The following is a 25,323-nucleotide window of genomic DNA, read 5'->3' as shown; positions in this document are numbered from 1 at the left end:
TAGCTCGTTAGTCTTGTGTGGTTCCTCTTTTTGTCGTTAACCAAATAGACTTTTGAAACTGTTAATTAAACCTGAGGGGAAGGTTTTTTTCTCACAGTTTGCAAGTTTTATGATAAGACCTCAATGCAAGTTTTCCCTCTTTTGTGTTAGGGAATCACCAACATATTTACAGATAAACATATGTTTGTACTTCTAAAAAGCTTTATAGTAAACTATATTTCTTTCTAAAAATGTTCCCTGGTTTATGCTATTATTATACTAGGCATCAGAACACAGATGATGACTAGTAACAGTTTATGCAACCTTTAAAAAAGGTTAGGAGGGACAGGAGAGACATTCCAAAGCCTGATAGTCCATGACAAAATTCCAAGGAGAGTGGTGAGGCCCCTGCTCTGCCCTGGCATGGAGAGTATCCATCCTGCTGAGCCACTGGAGGAACTTCATCCCACCAGGAGAGCCACTAGTGCTGCTGGCCATGCAATTCCCTTCTCTTTCTTTCGCTTCTGCCTTTGGGAGGAAGCTCACGTGAATATTGCCAGCTCTTACTCCCAAGACCCATTTCTCAGAGCTTTACTGCTCAAAATGATGCCATAGTTAATTGCCTGAAAGTGAATATACAGCGCAGGTGCAAGGCTGATATTTTTCTTCTAAATAATACATCTTACCTTATCTAGAGAGCTAGAGACCTACGTGAGGGAGATGTAGGATGAGGGAGATGCCCGTGTCTCTCCCGAGCMCAGCAGAATTTGTCAGTGTTGTGTTCCTAGGAAAATTAGTACCAGAACTAAGTAAATCAGTAGAAAGTGCTATGTAATTCAGTAGAAAGTGCTATCTAATTTATCTCCATGCTCCAGTATTTTTTTCTTAAAAATTACTTCAACCATGTATTAGAATGTTGAGGGTTTAAAAAAAAAAAAAAAAACCCTATCCCAAGTTTCTTGATACATTAGGTAAAATCTTTGTGTTTTGACATGTGCACTAATACAGCAAGGCAAGCAACAGGATGAGAACTGCTTCTGGAATGAAAAGTGCAACCTTGGTGCAATGAGAGGAAGCTTCAAAGTAACCTCTTCTGAACAAATAATGCATTGAATTTTAATAGGAACTTTATTTTCTTTAAAAGCTATAAAATGCAGAAAAGAGCTGAAGTTTTAATTGTTAGAATTCTGTACTAATTCCTGCAAATGATTTCACCTGATTTCTATGTTAAAGCTTCTTTTTCTTTTTTAATTTGGCTCTTTTTTTTTTTTTAACTTGCACATTAGCAAAATTCTCTTCTGGGACGCATTTCAGAAAGTTACTATCATTGCCTAGTGGAGGTTATGGAGTTAAATGTTTGTGGTATTCCCATGATTTTTATGATTTTTTAACTCTTTAATTATAGCTGAGCTGGGAGAGTGTGAACATCCTGAGCACACGCCAGAGCTGGTGTCTGAATTCAGGTTTGCCCCAAACCAGACGGAAGCAATGGAATTTGACATTTTTCAGAAGTGGAAAGAGTGCAGGTACAGTACAGCATAGGAACAATGTTCAGCAACAGGATATTTTCTTGCTCTCCAGACTCAGATATGTCCCCAAGACCCCTTCAGCAAACACAGATGAACTTTTCATGTTTGTGAATGGAGGAGTTTTCTAGGCAGTAACTGAAAATCCCACTCCAGGAAATGGCAAGCCTTAATCTGGGGAAGATTGGGTAGGGATTGGATAGGGACATGGGGTTCGTTTTCTGTGGTTAGGTGACTTCATAACACAAACAGATTCTTTCTTGTTTGCGTTTTATTCAGTGGTCCCATCTTAGCTGTACACTCATCTACATTGGCAATTTCAGATCTGTTTCAGTTATTGCGCCCTTTGTTTTATTTTTACTGTGAGGAAAGAGGGTAAAAACCTAAATTAAACCTGAAACTTCATTCAGTAGTCTCTTTCTTCTTAACATTGAGGGCCCAAAATAAAAAAAAGTATGGAAAGGAATTTTAAAGCAGCCAAAAGTTTTATATTGTATACTAAAATAAATGTTACATTACAGGGGGAAGAGCCCAGCGCAAGCTGAACTGTGCTACTTGAACAAAGCTAAATGGCTAGAAATGTATGGTGTAGATATGCATGTAGTTAAGGTGAGATCTGTGTGATATTGTATTTTGTGAATGGGCTCCCAGAAAACAGATTTGCCTTAGAATTGCACTTAATTTATTGCCAACTAAGCTTTTAATTACTGATTAGGGTATTGAGGGGGGGGGGAAAAAGAGACAATTAAACATTTAGGGATATACTTTTCCTTACAGTCCTTACCTTACCTTACAGTCGAGCATCTCTCCTTCGTCTTCCTAGGCTGAGCTCCCTCTCTTTTCACTGCACTTCAGATTCAGTCTTTTCCAATCTCTTGAGTGCAGTGATGAGTGGCTCGGTGTGCTGGGATCAACACGTAATGGTTTCTTGCTGTCACTCCTTGCTCCTTTCCTCTGCTGCTCCTGGTTTTTACATCTCCTCTGTTCCAGGAGCACCTCTGGGCCACAGTCCCTTCAGGATATCCTTGCTCTGATGTACGTCGCCAACAGGCCCAGTCTCTTGGAGCTGTCCCTGTTCTTACAGAGCGCCTCCTTCCAACAGTGCTTCTCCGGTCATGTCCCCAGCAACATTCCCTTCCACGTGCCCCCTCCCATGTCTCCTCACATTTTTCCTTTTGTCTCCTGCCACTCAACTGCCTTTGTTTCTTAAATATGTCTTGACATAGGGAGCTATTTTCATCTGTCCTAGAGCTGGCTGGAAAGGGCTGTGAACAGCCCAGGGCCTCTTCCCACACAGTGCACCCCTGCTATGAAAACCCTGCCAGTTAGGCCTGTGTATATTCTTCTGCTCTGTATACTATTTAAACAAGAGAAAAAAAGAAAAAAGAAGTAAACTTTATAGYCTAAAATATAAGGGTTTTGAGATACTGCCGTAATAAGTTCTGCAACGCGAATTTCCTGTGCTTGTTTGCAGGGAAGAGATGGTTGTGAATATGCTCTTGGACTGACACCAACAGGCATATTGATCTTTGAAGGAGCAAACAAAATAGGCTTATTCTTTTGGTAATCTGCTTGTCTTATAATACCTTTTGTGAAAATGTTGAAACTTCCTCTTTAAGTACTGAATCCTTGACTATATCTTGTAACATAGATTGAATGTGCAAAGTTCAAATAGACTGGAGGTGGATTGGCCTGTTTAGAAGTGCCAATCTCAAATGTGGAAATATGTACTGAAAAGCAGACACAGTGCCTGGAAATTGTACTTTTATTCTAATCCCTAAAGTATTCCAGGATTGTAAGTCTCAGATGCATTTTAAGGGGAGGGAGAGTGGTCCTGGATTATAAAGTGCTGGAGATGCATTGATTTTCTGTTTGCTTCCTCCTGTGTTTAGGCCTAAAATCACAAAAATGGACTTTAAAAAGAGCAAACTAACGCTTGTTGTTGTAGAAGATGACGAACAGGTAACTTTCTTCCCTTACTTGGACCTGATCCAGCAAAGCGTGCAGTGTGAGTGGGCTGAGGAGGATACAGAGGGCACTGAGCATGSTGTTGGACCAGGCTGTCCTTTGCTTACTGTGGGCAAGGACTCATGCCATGCGTGCCAACTTGCAAAGCTTTTGTTTCTGCATTTAGGGCAGAGAGCAAGAGCACACGTTTGTTTTCCGGCTAGACAGTGCCAAGACCTGCAAGCACTTGTGGAAGTGTGCAGTGGAGCACCATGCCTTCTTCAGGCTGCGAGCGCCGGCAAACAGTAAATCGAGTAGATCCGACTTCATAAGGCTAGGATCCCGCTTCCGATTCAGGTATTTGAAGTACAAACAGCATATTTGTGTATATACGAACCAACAGCCACTGACCAAAGGCAGTGATTAACATATTTCATTTTTGTATTTTAAGTGGGCGGACGGAGTATCAAGCGACACATGGGACAAGATTACGGCGAACTAGCACGTTTGAAAGAAGGCCCAGCAAGCGATATCCTTCCCGAAGGCATTCAACTTATAAAAGTAAGTGTTCGTGCGTATGGTCCCGGTACTGGTCATGTAGCTGTCATGTTAACATAAATAAATGGTGACTTGACTATAAATATCATGTTACAACCATAAAATCTGTATCATGGTATAGGGAGAAGGCACCTGAAATGTCAAAGCTGACGTGTTTTTTCCACCCAAGTCTGTTTGTTTGTACCTGCTGCTTTTAAACTGTGACCGTGCTTACTCTGTCCCCTGAGTTACTGGGTGATTTCATTATTCCGTTGTTTCTGCTTTCCTGACTCTGATGGCATAATAGCCCAGCTCTGAAATGTAACCAGCTCTCTCTGGCTGTTAAATATGCAGAATTTGCACATTGGCAAAGGATTGCTTTCCTCTTACGGTTTTATCACTTTATGACTTAAGCTGGGATTTTTATTCCGTGTAGGAAAACCTAGCAATGCACTTTCCAAGACACCCCTCTGAATTCTCAGTTATTTGAGGCAGGATGTGGGGCTCATATGTGAAGCAGGGTGAGCTGCCATTCCGTTAAGATGTCCTTGCTTTCCCATGCATCCCAAGATCATGAGTCTCAGTTCCCAGGAACATTCTTGGTGGGGGTGCTGTGGGAGCACTTCTCTCTCCTGCTCCTGTACAAGGCGAGGAGGAGGGAGATGTGGGCTTTCTGGGGGTTGTAAGCCCCCCTTGCCTTTGTATACCATGGGTCTGTTTGTTGCAGAAAAGCAAATTTATTTAAATTTGAGAGGTACTCTTACATGATGCGTAAGAGTCAACTATATGGTAGATGTGGAGATTTCCTATGTAGAAAAACAGACTAAACTACACTGTTAAAATGTCAGGACCTGTCAGATTCCGTGTGTACCTTGTGTCTCTGTGCTTTGGTGCAAAGACATAAAGCTGTGAGGTGGAGGTGTAAGGGAGCGTGTGGTCGTGCTCTCTTTACCTCCAGCATAGCAGCCAGGCAGACCTTGTGTTGTACCCAGCTGGTGAAGCTCCTCCTCTCCTGACAAGTGTTGTTCACTTAGTTCCAACATTGGCACGTGGCATAGGATGTTCTCTTACTGGGAAGTATAAAAGCTGTCTAAAAGGCTTCTTTTATGCTTGATTATCCATTAAAAATGCAGCTCCCTCTGGAACGTCCAACAGCATGCTATTCAAACTCGTGCAAACGCTCCCTTTAAATTGCTCTCCCCCATCCCCACAGACCATTACGACCTGCTCCTAGTCGCAGCCCAGAGCTGCTGAGTTGTGCTGCAGATCTGGGTATCTTTGCCTGTGCTTCTGCAGCATCATGCTAAGTCTGTAGCCACATTCTGCATTCAGCACAACTGTGGATTCTGAGCTGGATCACTCAGCAGCTTTCAGTATTCTTCCTGAAAATGTACTTTCTATCGGGAAGAAGACATGATAAAGGCCAGGTATTCAACTGCTGCCTTGGTCGCTCTTTCTAACCGCTCCAAAGCACACGCTGAGATCTTGAAACTGAAGACTGCTTTCCCCTGTTCCCAGTTGGAAGGCTCTTCTTTGCCGTCATGGTTCACTGCGGTAAGACATAGGCCACTCACTGCTTCAAGAGCAGTCTGATTTCGGAAAGATGCAAACTGGTTGTGAGGGCTACTTTCTGTGGGACGCAGTGCTATTGGTGTGGCAGCTGTGCCCAGTTAAGGCCAGTGCTCTAGTTGGGCAGAATTCCCTCTGCCAAAAGCCCTTCCTTTCTGCTGTTCTGAGAATAATGCTCATCTGCCACCTGCGACGGTGGCCCCCGTGGACCTTGGCTTCTGCTGAAGCAGAGCGAGGTTCCTGGCTGCCTTGTGCTTCGTGCTCTTCCATGAGAGCGTTAGAAAGCGCAGCGCCGACCTTGCGGTCCTCTCATGTTTGCTCAAATGTGCCTGAACGAGGCTACCCTTGGGCTGTGACGTAGCTTTCCAGTTGCAGTCGCTGTAAAATGACACTTCTGTTGCACATGTTAAGGTGGTTTATTCTGTTTTTGTTTTTAAGCAAACAATCCTGTGAAAGCAGCACAGCTGTGGTAAGTAACTGTGCACTCTGCCTTTCAAATACTATTGTCAAGCAAAAATATTTTTAAAGACCCTGCTTCTGCATCAGGATTTGTCAACACCAATTCTCTGGTGTGGGATGAATTGCTTCGGGATCTGTTTTTATGCAGCACCAGATTCTCCTTGGGGGCCTGTCTGTTTTCTAAATCTAATTTTTTGTGTATTGGGATCAGACTAAAATAAATCATACTTTGTTTCTGCTCTTGTTGCCACTATGCTAATTTCTCTAGCTTCGTAAGTGTAAAACAAAGAATAGAGTTCCCCCCCGCCTTCTTACACCCTAACCGATGTGAATTGAGAATAAGCTATTGGTATTCTTAAATAATAAATAGGAAATCAGATTTCAACTTGAATGTAATACTTCCTTAGAGAATAGAAACTTCAGCTATAAGAAATTGTGTTATGGATGTTTTTGTAAGAATGCCCTGGTAGTGTTTTGGCTGTGCCGTTGAGTGTAATGGGATAATCTGAAGAAGCCTAATTCTTCTTTAGCTCTTCAGACATGTGTCCTCACTCATGCAACTGTCCAGTTTTAAACAGACTTGGCAGGATTCTGCTAGGAACAGGTTTTGCTTTGGATACTTACAGAATCAAGACTTGATTTTTTTTTTTTTCTAAGTAGTAATCTAAATGGCATTTTTATGTGTGCCTTTGGTGCTTGTCAGTGTTGATTTCATAAAAGCTATTTCTTTTCTTCTCTTAGTGCTAAAAATACTCCAGAAGTCCATAACTACCAGGTAAGCATAAAAATTATTTGGGAGAATATTTACTTTAATGGTAAATATTGCTGCTACCTATAATTAAGACTCTGCTTTCATCCCAACTGCGTATGACCATGAGAACATAGTCTGAACATTTTTTTTTTCTTTTTGCCTTTAATAAAAGCTCCACGAGGGATTTTGGTTCAATGTGTCCTGTCAATACCTGTGGATATGAGAGAGAAATGCCATCACCCTAGACAAGTGACCTTCTAAAGACTGTTATTAGAAAAATAACCTTTCTCACTCTCCACCTTTGATTAAAGCTGATGCTTTTTGGCATGCACTAGATAGGCCAGACCTTCCCCCAAACCTGAAAGAGTGTGGGGGGGTGGGTGTTTTAGTTTTCGATTGTTGTTTTTCTTGTGTGTGTTTGTGGGTGGTTTGTGGTTTTGTTTTGTGTGTTTACACATGACTGTCTTCTAATGAGCAAGTTCATCACCAAGCAATCTCCTGTATATGTTGCACTGAACAGAAGGCAGTCTGAGACAGTGCTTCTGCGTCCAGGGCTCCCACACAGCATGTTGGCCCCAGAAAAAAATATAAAAGTTTCAAGTTAATCGGGAGTTTCCGTATAATTTCATTAACAAGGTTTAATATTTTCACTTGTAGCCACAGTATCATCCCAATATTCATCCTGCTCAGCCACACTGGCATCCTCATACACCTGTAAATGTAAGGTAAGCAACCTTCACTTCATACAAAAATGCTTCTTTATCTTTCTTTATCTTAACCTATTGCTGTGAAACTTGGGTGTATTGGGTAATTTTATGCGCAGGGAAACCAGGCAAGTTACAAATGTCTAATGTAGAGGCATCATTAAATAACATCAGTTTAGATTTTTCTTTGGAAAGTTCTAGTCACATTGATTTTTTTTTCACGTTGATTTTTAATTCGAGTTATTTTTTAATTAAAATGTAACTTTTTTCCATGAAATATGGACATAGAGCAGTTGATCAAGAGATTTGCAGGTAATGTTAGTGAAATTATTTGTGCCAGTGAGGTTTTTTGAACTCTCTTACAAAAATTTCTTACAAAAATACTCTGTATGTGCCTTCTATCTTGCAGTGTATTTTTTTAGCTAGCATTGAGAGAAATTAAGTGAGTATAAATTTGGAGGGGAAAAAAATAGTCTAAGTTAGAAGCAAACACTTATTAGGCAAAGAAGCTGACATTCTGTGATCTTGGAGTTCATAGTATAGAGCAGGAAAGTAGATATTGAAAGTATGTGAGAAACAGTAAACTGTTTAAATTGGCYGAGTTAATGATCTTACAAACCTTCAAGGTTTGGTTAGAATCTTTTTTAAAGCTTTCTGTTTATGATACTAGTATGTAATACTTTAAACACCTTGCTCTGGAGCAGAGCAGTGCTGAAAAAAGCACAATTTTGTGTTATAAGCCTGTTCTCTGCTACTTACCTTCCTCTCTGCCCCATCTCCACACCCTGAAGATCTGCAGGTCAGTGAAATATGAACAAATATGGCTTTTTTTTAACCAAACCAATAAGTCTAAAAGCCTTCTTCTGAAAGAATCAAATGTGCAATACCAGGTTACATGTGTTTTTTGGCTAAATGATTTGTGAGATCAAATGTGGAATTGTGCCTCAGTCTTCACATTAAAATATTTTCAGTGAAATTACGTGCTTGCAGTTAACACAAGTATAATCTTGTGAGAAAATTGATTGCAATCAATAGTTCTCATTATATAGCTTTAGAACTGTTTGCTTATGTTTCCTCATTATATAGCTTTAGAACTGTTTGCTTATGTTTCCTCCAAAGGAAGTGACATATAAACTTTGCTTTATTTCCTCCAGCATCTAAAAATAGTACCAACAGAAAGTGCAACTTAAGTGTGGTAAAAGGGGAATCTTAAGTGTTGTGATTTCTTTTTTATTTTTTTTCTTCCTGCAAAATTACTTCAGGAGATGCTGTAGAATCAAATTAATATCTCTAAGTGCAAATAAGTAATGAACAAATGAGGAAAAACTATTTTTCCTCTCAGTACTTTAGCAGGTTTCAAGGCATAGTCCAAGCAAAATACCTGCACTAACTGTAGGCTGCCAAAGTTCAGCTTCACAAAATGTGGCTAAATAATTTAAAGGCTGCTTCAGTGTAATTAAMTGCACCAGTGTGTGTGAATGGCAGTATTTACAGAAGGGCATTTTTTTCCTTAGGATTTCTGGGTTTTTTTGTTTTTGGTTTTTTAGTTCAAGACCTTATGGATATCTGTTCATGAATTCAACTTTTTTGCATATTTTTATTTTACTTGTTTATTATATTAGGTTTTTCTGTAGCCTCATGCTCYATTTTTATCATCCCTCTGGGGTTCAGGAGCAAAACCAGAGAGGTTTTACATGGCTGAGTTATGATTCAGAGCCTTTGGAAAGCAGAAAAAAAAAAAATCAGTTGCTTAAGGGGATTCTGCATCAGAATCTATCATCATCCTATAGGTCCATCACCATTCCCTCCCTTGCTGATCGCTGTCTGTCGCTCCCTACACACGCTTAGCAGTTGCTGGATGAACTCATGTTACTGTGTATCACTCACAATGTACTTCCATCTCTCACTAACCATAACCATGCCAATGGTCCAGGCCACCCTATCATGATGACAGGCCATACTGGAAACCCCCCACAAGTGGAGAGGACAGCAATTTACGGTATATCCAAGAACAGAACCAGAAGAATTTAGGAGGAGTCCACAGTCTGGTGTACCAAGATAAACTCATGACGACACTCTGAGGGAGTCATCACCACTTCACCTGCCATCTTAGACGATCGTTACATTCCATGGTCCTTGTGTGTCTGCAGTATGTTCACAGTGCATTGTGCATAATGTGTGTGTCTTTATATGTACATCCATCCTTGTTCAGTGTCCATGGACGTTCTTGGGAAAAGCGTTTTCCATATTTTTGTGAGAAATCTTGAAAGAACTGTGGAAACTGATCGGAATTCTCAGTGCCTCAAGATCGGATATACTATGGGATTTGCATTCTTCCATATTCTTTCAATCTGATGGGAGCATCTGCTTGCTGCTGAGCACAGGCCATGCACGGCTAATCATTTTTAGCTTCCTCTTTCTTTTGAGTCAAATTAATAGATGAAGTTTGAGTGACTTCWTTTTTCAGTTGATAAGTGAACAGGAGATTGGGGGAGGAAAATTCATGATTCAAATTGGCAATCAAAATGGTTTGTGGACCRGTGGCAAAGGGCACAGGCTGAGATAGTAGTAAGTTGGGGCTTCTTCTATCTTTTTGTTTTCTGCAACAAAATTAAATGTGCTTGCCTAACTTTCCCCAAAAAGTGTAGGGAAAAACACTATAAGAAAATGTATAGATCATATCTATTACATTCGGACTCGCTAATTATATTGATAGCGTCCCCCCGAAACCATGCCTGCTGCTATAAATTGCAAGAATGTTGAAAATGAGTCCTTGCTATAAGGGTGCTGCTGTCATCTTATTTTTAATGTGATTAGGAAAGTTGAACCRTACAATTTCATAAAACTCTAACTTCTGAAGACTTTTGAGAGGATTCAAAAAAGTGATCACAGTCGGCACACTGCAAGAGGATAATGATCCAGTGAAATAGCTCTATTTTTTTTAAGCTAGATTTTTTTCAAAGTTGAATGTACATTTTACAAACCTAGGTCTTTTAATAGGCTTAGCTGATACTTTGATCACTTGCCTATCTTTTTGAATCTGGGAATCATAGTGCCATCTTTATTCATGCTTTTTGTTTGAAATTGGCCTTAACATCTACAGTCTCTGAAGCTATTGGAATCATGAATCTTTATTTAGAATATTTTAGAATGAWGTAGTTTTTAACTTGATTTTGATAAATGTACGTTTATATATGGGTATGACCCTGAATTTTTTCAGTGCAAATTTGATGGTATGTATCTTTTTGTAAAATATATTTGTTTACAGATGCTATCTTTAATATTTGTTTTAATTTCTCCTGTATGTGCTAAGTACAAATAAAAATTCTCAGCGTTCCTGTTCTGATGCCTTATTTATTTTTGGAAGACTTGGATGGGAGGGTTGGTAGGACTCACGCAGGGCCGCGTTTGTTCCCTTTTCCCATGGGCTCTGTAGGGCCTGCAGGGCGGCAGGAGGGATGGAGCAGCAAGGCCCCAGCAAAGCTGCACTTTGGGAACAACAGCCTCATTTGGCGCTTTGAATGCCCTCCGGAGTGCCCTTGGTTGTTTTTTCCCCTTTTTGTTTGTTTGAATAGTCCTGTTAGTGGAAGTGGAGTGTTATTCATGACTCACGCACCTATGCTGCTAATGTAGTGTAGTCCTTGTTGTGTAACTCCATTTGCTTCTGTGTGGCTTGTTCTCAGTGTGTGTCTGTCTCGCGTGTATCTGTGGCTTGGTTTCCCGCTGAAGATGCGCTGAATGAGCAGTCTTGCTGACAGAGTGCAGGAAAAGCCAGCCCGAGGCCTGACCATCTTTAAACATTCAAATGCCTCGTCCAGGAGGTCTGTGGAACAGACCATCCTGTGGAATTTGTGCTCTGCGGTTGGTGCGTGTCCCCTCGAGGGAAATGCGGGTCTTCTCTGGAGAAGAAGCTCGTGCACTTTCYACTCCCCTCCTAGTTTTTCATTCCATATCCTCCTTGGTATCTGCAGGTATCTGTACCAGCAATGCAAGCAGGTAACAGGACAGCTTCTCTGTCTTTCCTTACTCTGGTGGTAGTGGCTTGTAGTAGCTAACAGGCCTGGGTGTGGTTTGGAAAGGGGTGCACCTTTTTTTCACCTGTTTCTGCTGTAACCCCAGCATTGCTCTGACTTATGCAGCTGGCATCAGCCAAGCAATGATGGGCATGCATACCCCTGCAGTGAACTTCATACAAATAACTTGTTTTAGGTTTTGTTTTGTTTAAAAAACTTATTTTTTCATAAAAATAGCACAATAGTGACTTACGAAGTACCGAGRAAGTTCTGCCCTGATATGTCAATACTATATCTCTAGATTTATGCTGCTGCAGAAAGCCTCTCGTAGTTTATAGAATCACAAACTCAGTACAGAGCCTTACCAKCCTTGCTATGTAAGAATTTTTACATTATATGGAATTATTTTAACTAGGAATTTCCCATGAGGAAATGCTACACTATTTTTATACCATTTTTGGAACAGGAACATGTTATACAACTATTGTACAGTCATAGAAATAACCCATCTTGTAAGTATACATGGAAGCTGCTTTAAAAGAAAGCCTTGCACCCTCTGCCTTAAAGCAAGYATTGCTTTTTCAGTCAAATGCAGCATGTTCTTGGGAGTGCCCACTGAACTGTTAATGTAAACTTTCCCCACCCAGTTCTGAAGTCTATTCATTGTGTAAGTCTAAAATCTTCTTTTTACCAGTCTAGTGTGCCCTTAGAAACTCTTCTGGAGTCTGATTACAGATGATAAATATGTATCCTTGCTTCAACTAAGCAAACTTTTCTAGGGAGGGTATGAGTGCAGTGCCAGGCATCTGAAAACTATGTTGATGAGAAGTCTGGTCGATGAGAGGCCCCATTCTTCCATCTGCTGGAGAATTGCTTGATATATCTTGGCCAGAGGCATCATCTGAACCTCTCTTTGCATGCCTTCCCCCAACTGCTTTAAAAATGGGAATCTAATTCTTCCTTGGCATGACTCAGAGTTGGCTCTGTTTTGCAATGGGGCTCTTTCTAGATGGTAGTAACTCCCTAATTCTGTATCCCCTTCCAGGAACTGGCAGGAGAGTTGCCTAGCTGGCTGTACCACATCTGTAACCTGGAATGAAGTACATCACTCTTGAGCCCCAGCCAGACCCTGGCATGCAGACTAATGACTTTATATTACAGATTGGCATTTTCAGTGAATTATTTTAGCGTGGTCTTTTTCTCTAAATATTGGTTTTCAGCTGCTTGTGCTGTAGCTGATGTGAATCATGGGCAGATTGAACAGAGTGAGTGTTTTCTGTAATAAATTTCCAAAGCTGGCTGTCTGGGTTTGTACACTTAAGGAAACAAATCAAGCCTTTCCAAAACATTTATCAGTGAACCAATATGCAATTTGACCAAAACCAGGATTGCCTTTAGACATAAACGAAGTATATGTGGTGACCTTGCAAAGTAAAACGTCATGTTTTTCCCTCGTAAGAGAGTGCTGTAGAAGGTCYTCCTTCAGCCTGCGAGAGAGAGAATGTTCTAGAGTTTGCCATAAAGTTTGAAAATGGATTTCTTGCTGCCGACAAGGAGTGAGTTTGAGGCACTTCCTAAGGCTGGACAAAATTAATGCAAGTAAATTGCTCACTTCTCAGGTGTCAAAGGAGGCTGGGCAAGAGCTGCCGAGCAGAAGGAGCCAGGCAGTTCAGTGCTGCAGCCGGCTGTTTTCAAAGGAAGTTGTCTGCCAGTCATTCCAGCTTGTGTATCAAGTAGGCAGGCAGCTACTTCCTCATTTGAAGGAAAGAGATTGTAGCTCACATTCATCCAATGTGTCATAGCAGGACTCTTTGGAAAGATTGTTGATCGTCTCTGAAGCAATAAGAGGGTTTTTTTTTTTCCTCCTTACCATGTGGCAAAGGAGAGCTGAGGAGAACAGGATAAGAGGCGAGTGCTGTCAGTGCAGGCCTGAAGAAACAGCACTAATGGCAGCCAGGGAGACTGTGCCAGCCAGAGCTGCTACAGAAGGATGAGCATTAATGGGTGGAAATAGCAACTACAGTTTTTTAATCGCAGGCTGTGTATGTTTGTGAAGAGACTGATCCCACAGGATCCTAGCTTCTTTAAGGCTGTTCTAGCCAACTCTTCTTAGCTGTCTTGAACTAACATTTCGCTGGTTAAGCCTCTGCATCTTAACCATGTTTGTGCTATACTGTGATAATTAAGACTTTGAATGTTTTTAGAAAGAATTGTTTATTTACTTTAGTCAAGTTGCAAGTGCTTGGAAGAAAGCGCTGCTGCTATGCATGCTCTGAGGTTTTAGCGTTGAAGGACATACACGGAAAACAGTTTTCTTCAGCAGGCCCAGGCAAACATACATAGACAGATATTTATTTACTTATTTTTAACCAAGCTAGCCCTAGTCTAAAGTATGTAGGCAGAACATCTCGTGAAGGGAAGGGGCAGACCACACACCTTTCTATCTGTCATCTCTTGCAATACTGTGCAGAGATGTGAGTGATAACAGGAAAAGCCTTSATGTTCTGCCTCGTGTTTTCCATGTGCTGCTGTGCTTTGAAGTGACCGACTGTACACCCCTCTGCCCAGGGTGTAGKTGCTCTGCTTCTCTTGTTGCCCCTGTGTCTACAAAAACAGGTAAAAAATGAGTTGAGCTCCAGTTCTGCACTTGGTTAAGTCTCTCCTGGTAGGCAAAATTCATCTCCCTCTACTTACTGATGGCTGTTTCATATCTGTCCTTTAAAGCAAAACAAATGCTTCTCTAATAGTTGGTTCCTGAGAATTAATCTGAATGTAGTTTGTAAAGTTCCCAAATCAAGCTGCTTTATGCTCTCTCTACTGCATATATTGATAAGCKACTCTGGAAAATGTATGTGCAAGTTCCATAATTAACTTTCTTGTTGCTTCTAATTTTAGCATGTAATAACCTTCAGTTTTGAACTGGAGAAAAATATGTATTTTTTAAAATACCCCAATATCTCCCATTCAACTTCTSAGATTTCTTTTTTTGCCCCAGTCAGTGTATTGAAGGACTTGGCAGAGAAGGAAGATGGGAGGAGACAGGTTGTTCCCTCTGCCTAGTATCTTAGACTGAATATTTCTCCTACGCTTTGTGTTTCTGGGGTAATACTTCTCTGTTGACTCTGGGGGATTATTGCAATCACTGTGGTAGTTGTTCATTTTCTGTGATTTGCTGCATAGATATTTTCAGAAGAAATCTATTTCATTTTCTAGTTAGCAGGAAAAATATTCATAATGCCTCACTTGATCATCACACCTTTTGAGAGCTGAGAAATCAATCTTCCTGTTTAAAAATAATATGAATGTTGAGGCTACCAAAAGGACCAAAGGGAATACTCTAGAATCCTGTTTTTAAATTGCCACCACAAATCTGCTTGCACATTTTAATCTTATGTTTTTCATACTTGCTGTATTCTAAGTTTACAATGTCATTTTTTTTCCATTTTCCTTGTTTCCTTTCTTTCTGTTAATATGACCTACAGCTTTAAAATATCAGGCATCCAAACCTCCAGCTTGTCATAACAAACATGAAAACATGTATTGAATTACAGGAAGAACAGATGTTTCACCTAAGAACTGTTTARAAAGCCTGTAGTTCATGGATTAACAATGTCATATGTTCTGAAGGACTATAAAAGCCAAGATTTTTTTAATGAGCACTGAAAAATAGCTTTTCATTCCTGCCTCCTGAGGAAAATGAAAGAAAGCCACACCTCAGTTACTGTGGAAAGTAATGATCTAATGCAATTAAACTCCATATAATAACCTGTTTACCTAGCCATATTCTGTATTCCCTACTGAATCCATAGTGATCCATGCTAGTATAATGGGCCCAGTAGCCATTATCAGGTTCTACTGGGAACCTTAGGGATATTAAATATTTCTGCTCTCCAGTGCTCTGTAAATTGTGTAATAGCAGATCAATGACCTCAATACCTGAACAGATGACAAAGTAACKGCACTCTTTTTCATCTTCGGTGGCTGAGTTGTTCAATTTTGAGGCTGTGTTGATAGGAGGTTCCAGCAGAGAGCATTTCCCATCAGTAGGTCCAGGCATCAGTCAGGAGAAAAAAAAAGAAAAAAGAAAAAAAAAAAAAAAAAAAAAAAAAAAAGGAATATTTCAGGAAAGAAAAGGGGCCAGGGCAAGGTAGGAGCTGGAGTGGAAGGGAAAGGAGAGGAAATGTTTTACAGGGGAGCAGGCAGTAGGAGGAAGCAGGAGGGAAGTGCAGTAAAGGCTGTTAGAAACCAGGAATGGAGAAGAGGAGTGAAGCAGGTAAGGGAGCTTTCACATGTCTGTCTTTTAGCAACTGGACCTCACCATGTTGGTAAGCAAGCTGATTTGAAGCAAGACTTCAGAGAACTTCAAAGTAAAAGTGATCATTTCTGTGAAAATTTCGAGTGCAGAAGAGTTCCTTTTGTTGTCATTCAATTTAAAATTCTACTTTTCTATTTAATGGGACTCTGTCTTGCTCATAATTTCCACCGTAAGCGAAGTTTAAAAATTGATTTTTAATGATAAGTTTCTTGCTATAATTCAGATCAATTTCCTAAGTGTTGTAAGAAAGAGAGGGCAGGACTGGTTGCAAGTTTGCAAATGAGAACTCTCTTGCCGTGCCGAGTGATTGACTTTGTATTATTTTTGCCTGTTGATACTTTCTGCTGAGCAAACAAGTGAAAAGATCTGCCCTGCCTTAAGAAGAGTTTTTCCTTGATGATTGTTCTTACAGCACCTGTTCAGTAACTTTGCTGCTAGTGTGGTAAAAGGGCACGAATGTGTACCAAGCGGAAGCTTTACATGTGGTGGTAGTGCTGGGTACGTTTATACTAGACTTAAAAGTCCTGGCAAGTTCAGGAAATCCTGTGTTTAGTGCCCTACAAAGAGACAYATTCTGAATCTAAGTAACAAGGAAGCATAACCTTTTTACTTCTAAAAAAAAAAAAAAAAAAAAAAAAGGAATTTCAGCTTTGTAAGATCAAAGATAAAATGATCTTACAAAATCAGAACATACTGTTAAGAAGCCCAGTTCTTTTTAATTTTAAGATTTAAAGATTTTAAGGCTAAGGTGGTTTCTCCTTTGCCATCCATCAGGTGTGAGGCTGCTGTAGTTCCTGGGTTCCCCCTAAACGTGGGCAGCAGGGACAGCCTGATAGGGAATCAGTAGCGCTGCAGGTCAGCGAGGAGACGGGGCAGACCTGCCAGGCATCCAACTCAATCATGCTGGCATGTTGGCTCAATCATGCTGGCTCAATCATSTTTGCTCGCATGTCACCGGTTCCATTTAATCCCCACTTTCTCCCCACTTTTCCATGCTTGTTCTTCCCCCRTCCACAGCAATTTTCCCTTTCTCTTCCCTTGCCTCCTTCAAAAACAAACAAGCTGCCCCTGCTTTGCTCCAAGTTGTCCAAGTCCATACATGGAGATACCGATGCGGTTTCCTCAGTACTGCTGGCCTGCAGGACTGTGCCCTGCTAAAGGCCCTCAACACTCCSCTCCAGGAGTTTCTTACACCCTCCTGTGCTGTGGAGGCAGCTGGAGCTCAGGCTGGCCCTGCTTCTCGGCCTGCACACGCTACACGGTGTAGGATGAGGATCATCCTACGTGACAGAGAGGAGGAGAGGAGAAGTGCTTAGCTCAGGGGACCTGGGTTRCCTAAGGGGCGATCCCCTAATGGCCACAAGGGCCGTAGCTCGAGGTAGCAGTCCCTGGACAGCTACAGGCTGCCTTGGAGGCCTCAGTTTGGTGTTTTAACYGCCTGTTTTAACCTGACTTGGCTTCCTTTCATCAGCCACCCACCGTCCATGTGTGGCTGAGTGGGCAAGGCAGCRCTCCCCTGGAGGGTGTTTTGTCTTAGAAGATTCTGCTTCTGCCTTTCAGAGCTTTTCATCATCTGCAAGGGCATCTGRGACAATGGATTTTTTTTGACAGGTGATTAAATATCATTAGCTATCGTTATCATTAATTAACACCATTTGTAAATGAAGAAGAGCAAGCTTAGTTTTCCAGTAGGCATATTTTGCATCAGAGTTTTGTACGACAGTGTTTTCTGTAATGATCACTGTGTAGATAAGGTGAAGTCTGTGAGAACAATGGCTTCGTTGGGCTTGGATTTGTTTCTTGGTGTTTATTAGAACACAGTTTGCTGCAGGCTCTGTTGCTCTTGCAGAGGATTCCAGATTAACTGCTGGATCCCCTCTCTTCCTCCAAAACATAGTTCRGCACCTTGTCATGGAGGTAACTGCTGCATATACTTAAGTATCTCGCACAGAAGCAAGTTTCCCCGCTCTCATCACCTTTACACATACCTCTCCTCTCCTCCTTTGGCATTTTCTCTTTCCTTTCTTCCTTCCAAGGTTTGAGTGGCTGGCTGTGAGAAGGTTGCTGGCTGCTCCTTCCTCTTCCATAGTGCAAGGAGGAAAAGGCTTCCTGAGGCATCCTGAGGGATCGTTCGAGTCTCCTATCTTCACCAGCAAGAGGGAGCTTCCTTGTCCTCCCCAAATGGATGCACCGGGGCCAACTCTTCTGTCCTCTGTTACTGTCAGGGCCAAGCATGGGAGTGTAATGGCACCATTGGGTTGTGTTTCACTTCTCACAGTAGAATAAGCCCACAAGAAACCCAGGTTTTATCAGATTTAAAGAGACCTTTTCCTCATCCATCTTTACTTAAGAACGCTTGTTTTTATGTGCCTCTATCCTTGTCTGCAAAACAGAATCCACTCTGTTTATCAGCAGTCCTTCTTTCCCATAGTTTGCGTTCCCTTCATGTATGCTGTTGGATCCTTTCAAAGTCTTTTGCTTCTGTTTTTGGCAGGCAATTGGCTGATGCTTGTGCAGAGCACCACCTTCTTCCTGCCCTCATTTCTTTTGCATTCCTATCCACAAGGAAGTTTCACTCTGTTGCAAAATAGGTGCTGCCATTTAGCAGGTTCTAGCAGCATAGGGGATATGAAAGATTCTTAACAAGATTAAAACAAGTTGGCTAAAATTCAAGGTTTTTTTAACTTCTTATGAAACATGGATGGGGAATAAGTCCAAAACCATCTTTTTTTTTTTTTTTTTTTTTTTTTCCCTCCCTGCCAAAGGAAGAGACTAAAACCAAAAGCAGAGTATTTGGCACAATATGGCTGTTAAGCCATGGTACATGGTACAACTGCCATGCTGAAGCTTAACATGCAAGGGCTGCCTTTGTTAGACTTCTCCTTGGTGTGGTAAAAAATGGTTATTAACTCCCCTGGCTGCCGTTAGGAAGTATGTCTGCAAGCCCTTTGGATGTGGGAGCAGGTATTGCTGGAAGTGGTGGTGGCTGACGTGTCTCCTATTGAGGAGTGAAGCGAGTGGGGGAGCCTCTCGGCACSTGCAGTGTGGATGTGAGCTGTTGAAGGCTGCAGAAGTTACCGAGAGCCTTGCTGTGGCTGAGGGAAGGATTCAGAGGGCTTTGAGAGACACTTATTCTAAGGTGCCTGGGTTTTTAAACACAAAAATTGCAGTAGTTCTGGGCAGAAGCCATGTTCAAAGCAAGGGACAGAGATGAGTGTGAAACCTGTTGAAGGCCGTTGAAAAAATAATCACACCCTCATCTAGGAGCCTTTTTTGCTTTGTTTGTAAGCCATAATTCAACTGTATTGGGGTCGAAGCTCACAGGGGCTGGAGGCTGCTTTCTGCTCCCGCAGAAGGGTGTAGAAGGAGGCGGCATTGGTGGGTGCAGGAGCAGGCTTGCTCTGGGACACACGGGAGGGATGTCTATGCAGGTCTGCCCAGCTGCATCCTGCAGGAAAGCGAGGATGGTGCAAAAGGACAATTATTTTTATTAAAGATGTGTATCACCCACGGATTACACCAAAGTGGGAGGTCCTTTTGCAGCGAGCTTGTCACGAATGAGAGAACAGGTTTCAAATGGATTATGATTTTAGGGTGTGAAAAGATTTAGGATGCAGAGCAGAAAGAATGATAGTGTGTTCGTAATCCTGCCCTGGGTTGCGGAGGGGAGGAAACCTGGCCACTTGAGAGAAGAATCTGTCGGTCTTGAGGAAAGAGCCAAGGTCATGATTCAGTGTATTAACTGGAATAGCTTCCCCAGGAYGTGGGAAGGGCCCTTTCCTCTTTGCCATGAATTGGTAAGGCCTCAGCAGCAATAATGTGTGTAGCTCTGTGCACCACATTTCAGAGGCAGAGCGTCAATGTGCAGAAGGGAACAGCAAGAACGATCAGGGCTCTTGAAAATGTGTGACCTACGAGAAACGACTGAATAATTTAGAGCTTTTCAAGCCTGGGAAAGTTGAAGGGAGATGTGAAAATGTTCTTTTAAAAAAATACAGATTTTATGTAGCAAGAAATAATCTGTTCCATGTGATGGATGGGACAGAAAATAACAGGTTTAAATTGCAGTAGACATTTAGGGTAAAACCCAAAAAATGTCTTCCAATGTCCTTAAGCCTTCATTCCAAATTTGTTAGTTTGTTTTTTAGTTTTTTCTTTTTTTCTCCATATTTTTCTATGCTTCCCTAGCAGTATTGTATGTGTGCGTTGTGCACTAGAGAAGAATTGTTTGGTAAGGCAGTACATATCTGCAGCMTATGAAACATAAAAATGTGAAATGAAAATATCTTTTAGAACAAATGTTGAGTTGTTTTAATGGGATAATAGTATCTATTAGGTTAGAGGACAAATAATGTAAATTACATTGAAAAAAAAAATAACCTGATGTATATTATTTACCCTCTTCCTTAAGATGCTGCCTTTTGGTCAGAAGAAAACAATTGTGAGAGTTTGAGGCTAAGRGCAGTACCAGGTGTCTTTTGGACTTTGCTGGAAGTTGAGCCTGGGGGTAACGGGATCCTCAGGAGTATTTTGGCTGAAGGAGGGACAGAGAAGGAAGAAATGGTCTCTTCCTTTAGAGAACTGTCGGGCACTGTGTCTTTTCCCTTGTCAGACAAGAGTAATAGGAAGCGGTTGGAGCTTGTTGAGAAAACTAGGCATATGAAAGGGGAAATCTGCAGGCTAGTCACTTGGCTGCTATAAAAATGAAGATGAAAGAATGGCATACTGRGAGGCTAAAAGTTCAAAATTGATACCTGCCCATCTGTGCACGTAGTTTAAGAGCATAATTTGATCTCTGTGTATGAAACCTGGAGAGTTGAGGATATGCTCAGAATATTGCTCATTGACATGAATGATTCATTCCCGTTGATGGGCTGGGGAGTATGCACAAGCACAACATCCATTCAGGTAAGTCAACTAGAAAAAAGCAGTAGAGAAAAAAAAAAGCTTAAAGGCAAAAAAGATGCATTGGGGAAGAAGAAATCCAAAGCATCTAGATTTAAGATGGTGAAGAATATTATTAAAAAAAAAGTGGAAAAAAGGTGCAACATGACTGCCAAATAGTGGTAATACCGCGAAGAAACTGTACTGCATATGTCAGGATCCTACGTTCTCCTAAATTACATAGTACAGGATGCACCAAATGGAGATTGGGACTACTCATGCAAAATTTTTCTTTGGGTAGTGTCAGTTTTTCTAGTATACTGGGTCCAAACCTGCTGCCAGCCACATAGTYTCTAATTTTGCAGTGACTTCTCGGTCTAATACTGAATTTCCCAAGAGCTCCTGGGRAGGAGGGAGCAAAGGAATGTGAAAGTCTTCCTCGCTTCCATCAGAAGCAGAAAAGACAGCTGAGCCTGAGCTGCCTCAATATCTGTCAGCTACTGTCAACCCCCAGAAAGTGCAGGTGACTCTGTTCTCTAACCAGGTTGCTAGTTTCCGCACCAGAGTCTGCTGCCTGGAGCTTTGTGACTTACTGTCCTCGAGGATTTCAGTGTATGCCCAACAGGAGCTTTGCTGGCCCWGCTCTTTAGTTCTTTGACATCCTGATCTCCCTGCATGGTGTGAGCACTGCTGTTAGGACAGCCAGGAGGGACATCTGGAGAGTTTGGTGTGTGTTCTCCCTCGTGCCGGAGCCTGTTCTGCTCACTCAGGTCCTCAGGTTATTTATTTAGCCTGTTCTAGTGCAGAAGTTACCTCATGCCCACAGCAATCTGAGGAATCTAGGGCTAAGAATTTGATGTGGTTTCACTAATTGTAAAAAGACTGGTTAGAAAGCAGCTAACCAAGACATTCAGCAGCTTGCCAGACGGTGGAATTGAGGCGTGTGCTCCCTAACCATATCGTGATTTTATAGCAAGTTCTGTGTCTTACAAAACATTGAATCACAGACTGCAAAAAGCTGGAGCGCTGAGGCTCCAGCCCAGATCTGTTCTTACTTCCGATACGGATATTAATTGCGTGAACAAAACTAGCTGTTCTCTCAGTCAAATAATGTCTCCTCAGCCCAGACAGCTCAAAGGGAGCGTGCAGGAGAGCTCCTACAATTACTGTGCAATCTGGTTAGCCTGTGCCCCTGTGCCCCGGGGGGCACACGCTCGATTCGGTTATAACGGTGTAGATGTAGTGCAGTTCCAAAAGACAGACCAGGCCTGGGTTGTCTGAGCTCGCCACGGCCTTCCCCTATGGATCTGACCCCTATTTGTGCTGTTTCCTTAAGGCCTGGRTAGTTAGTGCCTTTATTGGCAGTTGTAGCTACGTGCCGGGAACCTGCCAAGATGAACACAAAACATTCCCTTCTGYCTCCCGCCTTCAGAGAAGTGACCGACATCCAAGCGCTGTTCAGTTACCATCCCGTCAAAAACGTTGTGTTGTCATAGGTATTAAGGCAGCCGTGGTTATTTAGCGATGTACAAAGATGTATCCTCCATCGTATTTTTGGAAATGATACAGATGTGTTTATTTGAAAAAGACTGACTCATTTTCTTTGTGTCAGTAAATAATCTGCGGAGAACATATGTAGCAATTAGTTCTTTGTTCCTTTAATTATTCCATTTGCCTTTAGTCTGTGTTGCCAGGTTTTCAGCCACTATTAGTAAAAAATAAAATAAAATGCAGCCTGAAAACCCCTGTAGGTAAAGATAATTTCTTCAGTGTTTTTCAAAGGGAGAGATGACTGKTTTTGTGAATGAATTAATTTGCTGCAGCTAGTGTCCAATACAACACAATATTATAACTTAGAACACCATAGAAATTGTAAACGCTTCACTGAGTAAAAGCACATTTGTTGTTTGCAATAGCTATGTAAAGTTACCATGATCACTKTAGTTGTTGGCATTGAAAGAAAAGAGCATTTTTAGACATTCACCATCATTTCAAATAACATATGGAAGTAATATAGGTAACATTAATGAAGAAAACTGACCGTGTCATTTGGTACCTCTGAATTACTGTTGATGAATTAAAATAGTTGAAACGATCTCCATTTCTTTATGGATTGGAGACTGGTGATAGTTAATCTCATAACGAAACATTTGCAAAAGAGTTTACCAGCACAAATATTGTCATCTGTAAAAGTGTTCCTTTTCAAAGGATCTTTCCCCATTTTTGCCAAGTTACATTATTTTCACAGTCTTCTCACCACTACATTGGAAGCTCAGGCTTTTTCAGGAATGTGAAGTTATTACTTTCATTGTTCATTTGAGTTATGGAATAGGATTCTCAACTTCAAAAATTGCTCTGTAGGATTTTGTCACTTCACCTAGAATGGAAAAAACATCATTTTCATTTAATGTTTTCCTGTTACAAGAATCACAGTTTGTTGCTTGACTGCTTTCCTGTTCTAGGTGAAGTAGCAAAATCCTGCAGAGCAAGTTTTGATGTTGTAAATCATATTCCATAACTAATTTAGAACTTGAGTCAGTGTAAGGGTCTAGCAGAGATTGTGTAGTGTGTGAAATAGAAATGAATTTGGATATTAAGGTCATGCAAGCAAAATGGAAGCATCTTCCTTTCTCACCGTAGACATCTCCTGTCGATGGACAAATGTAAAGATTTGGGATATGTTTCATTACAAACAAATACAGATTTTTCCTGAGAAAATTTGAATTYTCGAGACTCCAAAAGTACTGTTTATTCTATTGTTTCTATATTCTAATCTGAGTGGGACTTATTTTGTAGCTATCCCTTGAACAACAGTGACCTGCACCCATTCAACATTGAGGAGAACGGTGGAGCGCCTTATACCACGAAAATGCCTGCAAGGCACCATCACCACCACCGTCACCACCACCACCACCCCAGCTACGGCGCCCTCGCTCCTGACAGCAAAGACCTGGTTTCTGCAGTCCCAAATCCAAACAGTAAGTACAGTGCAAGGAGCGTCATTTCAGTAGTTGTGCAGCTTTCAGGTTTGTCTTAGGCAAGGAGCCAAAGGAAAGGAAACACCAGGAATTTCTTTTTTTTTTTTTGTTCTCAGTGAAGAACATACTTTCAATTATTTCTAGTTCTGTAGTATGTACAAATGAGTCAAATTTTACAATTTCCTGTCTTTGCTATGATGTTGTGGGGTTTGATGYTGGGTTTGTGTTCCACAGTTGAACACGTACCTGATCAGTCACAGCTACTAAGTATCTAGCTACTTGGCACAGACTATTTTTCATGGTTATTACCAATTTGTATAATGCTGCAATCACTTGACATTGTCTTTTGCTGATGTGCCCAGCTGGCCTTCAGCCCTCGTTGTTTGGGTCTGACTGTTGCTTCCTTCGTGTCTGAGCACAGATGGCAGAAGCTATGGAGCACTGGACAAGCAGCATCTTGCCGTCCATCTTGGCACGCAGGTCCAAAGCTACAAAGGAGGAGTAGCTGAAGGCAACTTAGACCAAGGTTGGTGTCTCGTCCAGTATGGGCAGACTGTTTTGGGTCTTTAAGAAAACTTGCACAGATACTCTAGAGTTTAGCAAGAGGAGCAAAAGGTGCGTAATCATCCACCAGCTCCCCTGGATTTCRGGACTCAGCTCAAGGATTAAAAGCTTAAGAGCACCTGAAACGCAATGTTAAAAAAAAAATGTTTAATGTTAGGAGGAAGACATGAAGAGATTTTTATCAGAAGTGTTGTTTTCATCCCTAAGGCCTGCTGCCTTTTATGCTGCTGCTCTTCGTCAGGCAGTGTCTTTTCTGCACATGCTGCAGAGAAAGGGCTTGCTTTTCTTGCCGGTTTAGTCGCCGTACTTGGCACCACCTTAGCTCACAAGGGTGGCAATGATATTTGCAGCCTCAGCCCCTGCAGCTCGGGGCACCTAGTTGCCYGGTGCAAAAAATTCTTGGCAAAGAGGAGAAACCTGCTTGTTTGTGATACAGCCTTGGGGAGTCTGGGCATAAGACTCTGCTGGTATAGATGTTTTAGCTATAGCCCCTTATTTTATTTGGGCTATTTATTTAGATATATTTAGATGCTGTAGCATCTATAGATTTTTTTTTAAAGGTGCATAGTTTGGTTAAGCATTAGGATGTTTTCACAGGAACTGAAAGAGAAATGTCCCAGATGTTGAGTAATGCTGTCCCTTGTTTTCAAGATTTAAAACCTCCCCTGCAATGCATGAGACATTGAGTCTGTATAAGAACTTYTTAAGATGGGCAAAGCACAGAATCATCTGATTTCTTTGCCTCAAAGGGATCATCATTTATTGTTGTCAAGTGTCCGCTTTTATAATTGTAAATCACCCTGAGGTAGGCATCCATTACAGAAGCTTTCAGCCTGGATAGTCAGTCTGACAGCTTTCAAATTCCTGAAACCAGGATTTTGTAATGGAAAATACTGTGCAATCTTGACTGCAGGCTGTCCTRCCTCAGTAACCCAGAAGCCTTATTACAAATTTTCCTTCCCAAAGAGAAGCAGGTAGCAGTTTTAAGAAAGGAAGTTCAAGAAACAAATTGTGAGGCATCATAAATTTTTAAGTAAGGACTCCTAAGAAACAAAATAAATTGTTTCCTGAGGCATTAAATGAAGTTATTCCCTTAG

The 25,323-nt window shown here is 41.4% G+C and overlaps 1 protein-coding gene across 2 annotated transcripts in view; it reads left to right on the top strand.

Annotated features, from left to right (window-relative positions):
- Positions 1–25,323, top strand: part of EPB41L4B (erythrocyte membrane protein band 4.1 like 4B) — a 159,717-nt gene that overhangs the window by 67,782 nt on the left and 66,612 nt on the right. Inside the window, exons 7-16 of one of the 2 annotated variants that reach the window (XM_026041859.1) lie at positions 1,385–1,505; positions 2,027–2,114; positions 2,980–3,068; positions 3,398–3,467; positions 3,640–3,809; positions 3,904–4,013; positions 5,997–6,027; positions 6,759–6,792; positions 7,426–7,493; positions 23,481–23,662. In XM_026041859.1, coding sequence (XP_025897644.1) covers positions 1,385–1,505; positions 2,027–2,114; positions 2,980–3,068; positions 3,398–3,467; positions 3,640–3,809; positions 3,904–4,013; positions 5,997–6,027; positions 6,759–6,792; positions 7,426–7,493; positions 23,481–23,662 — 963 coding nt within the window. Of the gene's footprint in view, positions 1–1,384; positions 1,506–2,026; positions 2,115–2,979; positions 3,069–3,397; positions 3,468–3,639; positions 3,810–3,903; positions 4,014–5,996; positions 6,028–6,758; positions 6,793–7,425; positions 7,494–9,405; positions 10,610–23,480; positions 23,663–25,323 lie in introns of those variants that run through there. The other variant, XM_026041858.1, reaches the window with a different exon arrangement.

This window comes from Nothoprocta perdicaria, unplaced genomic scaffold, assembly GCF_003342845.1.
Source record: "Nothoprocta perdicaria isolate Ctin4 unplaced genomic scaffold, notPer1 scaffold_297, whole genome shotgun sequence".
Lineage (NCBI taxonomy): Eukaryota > Metazoa > Chordata > Aves > Tinamiformes > Tinamidae > Nothoprocta > Nothoprocta perdicaria.
This window is presented reverse-complemented; position numbering and strand designations above follow the sequence as displayed.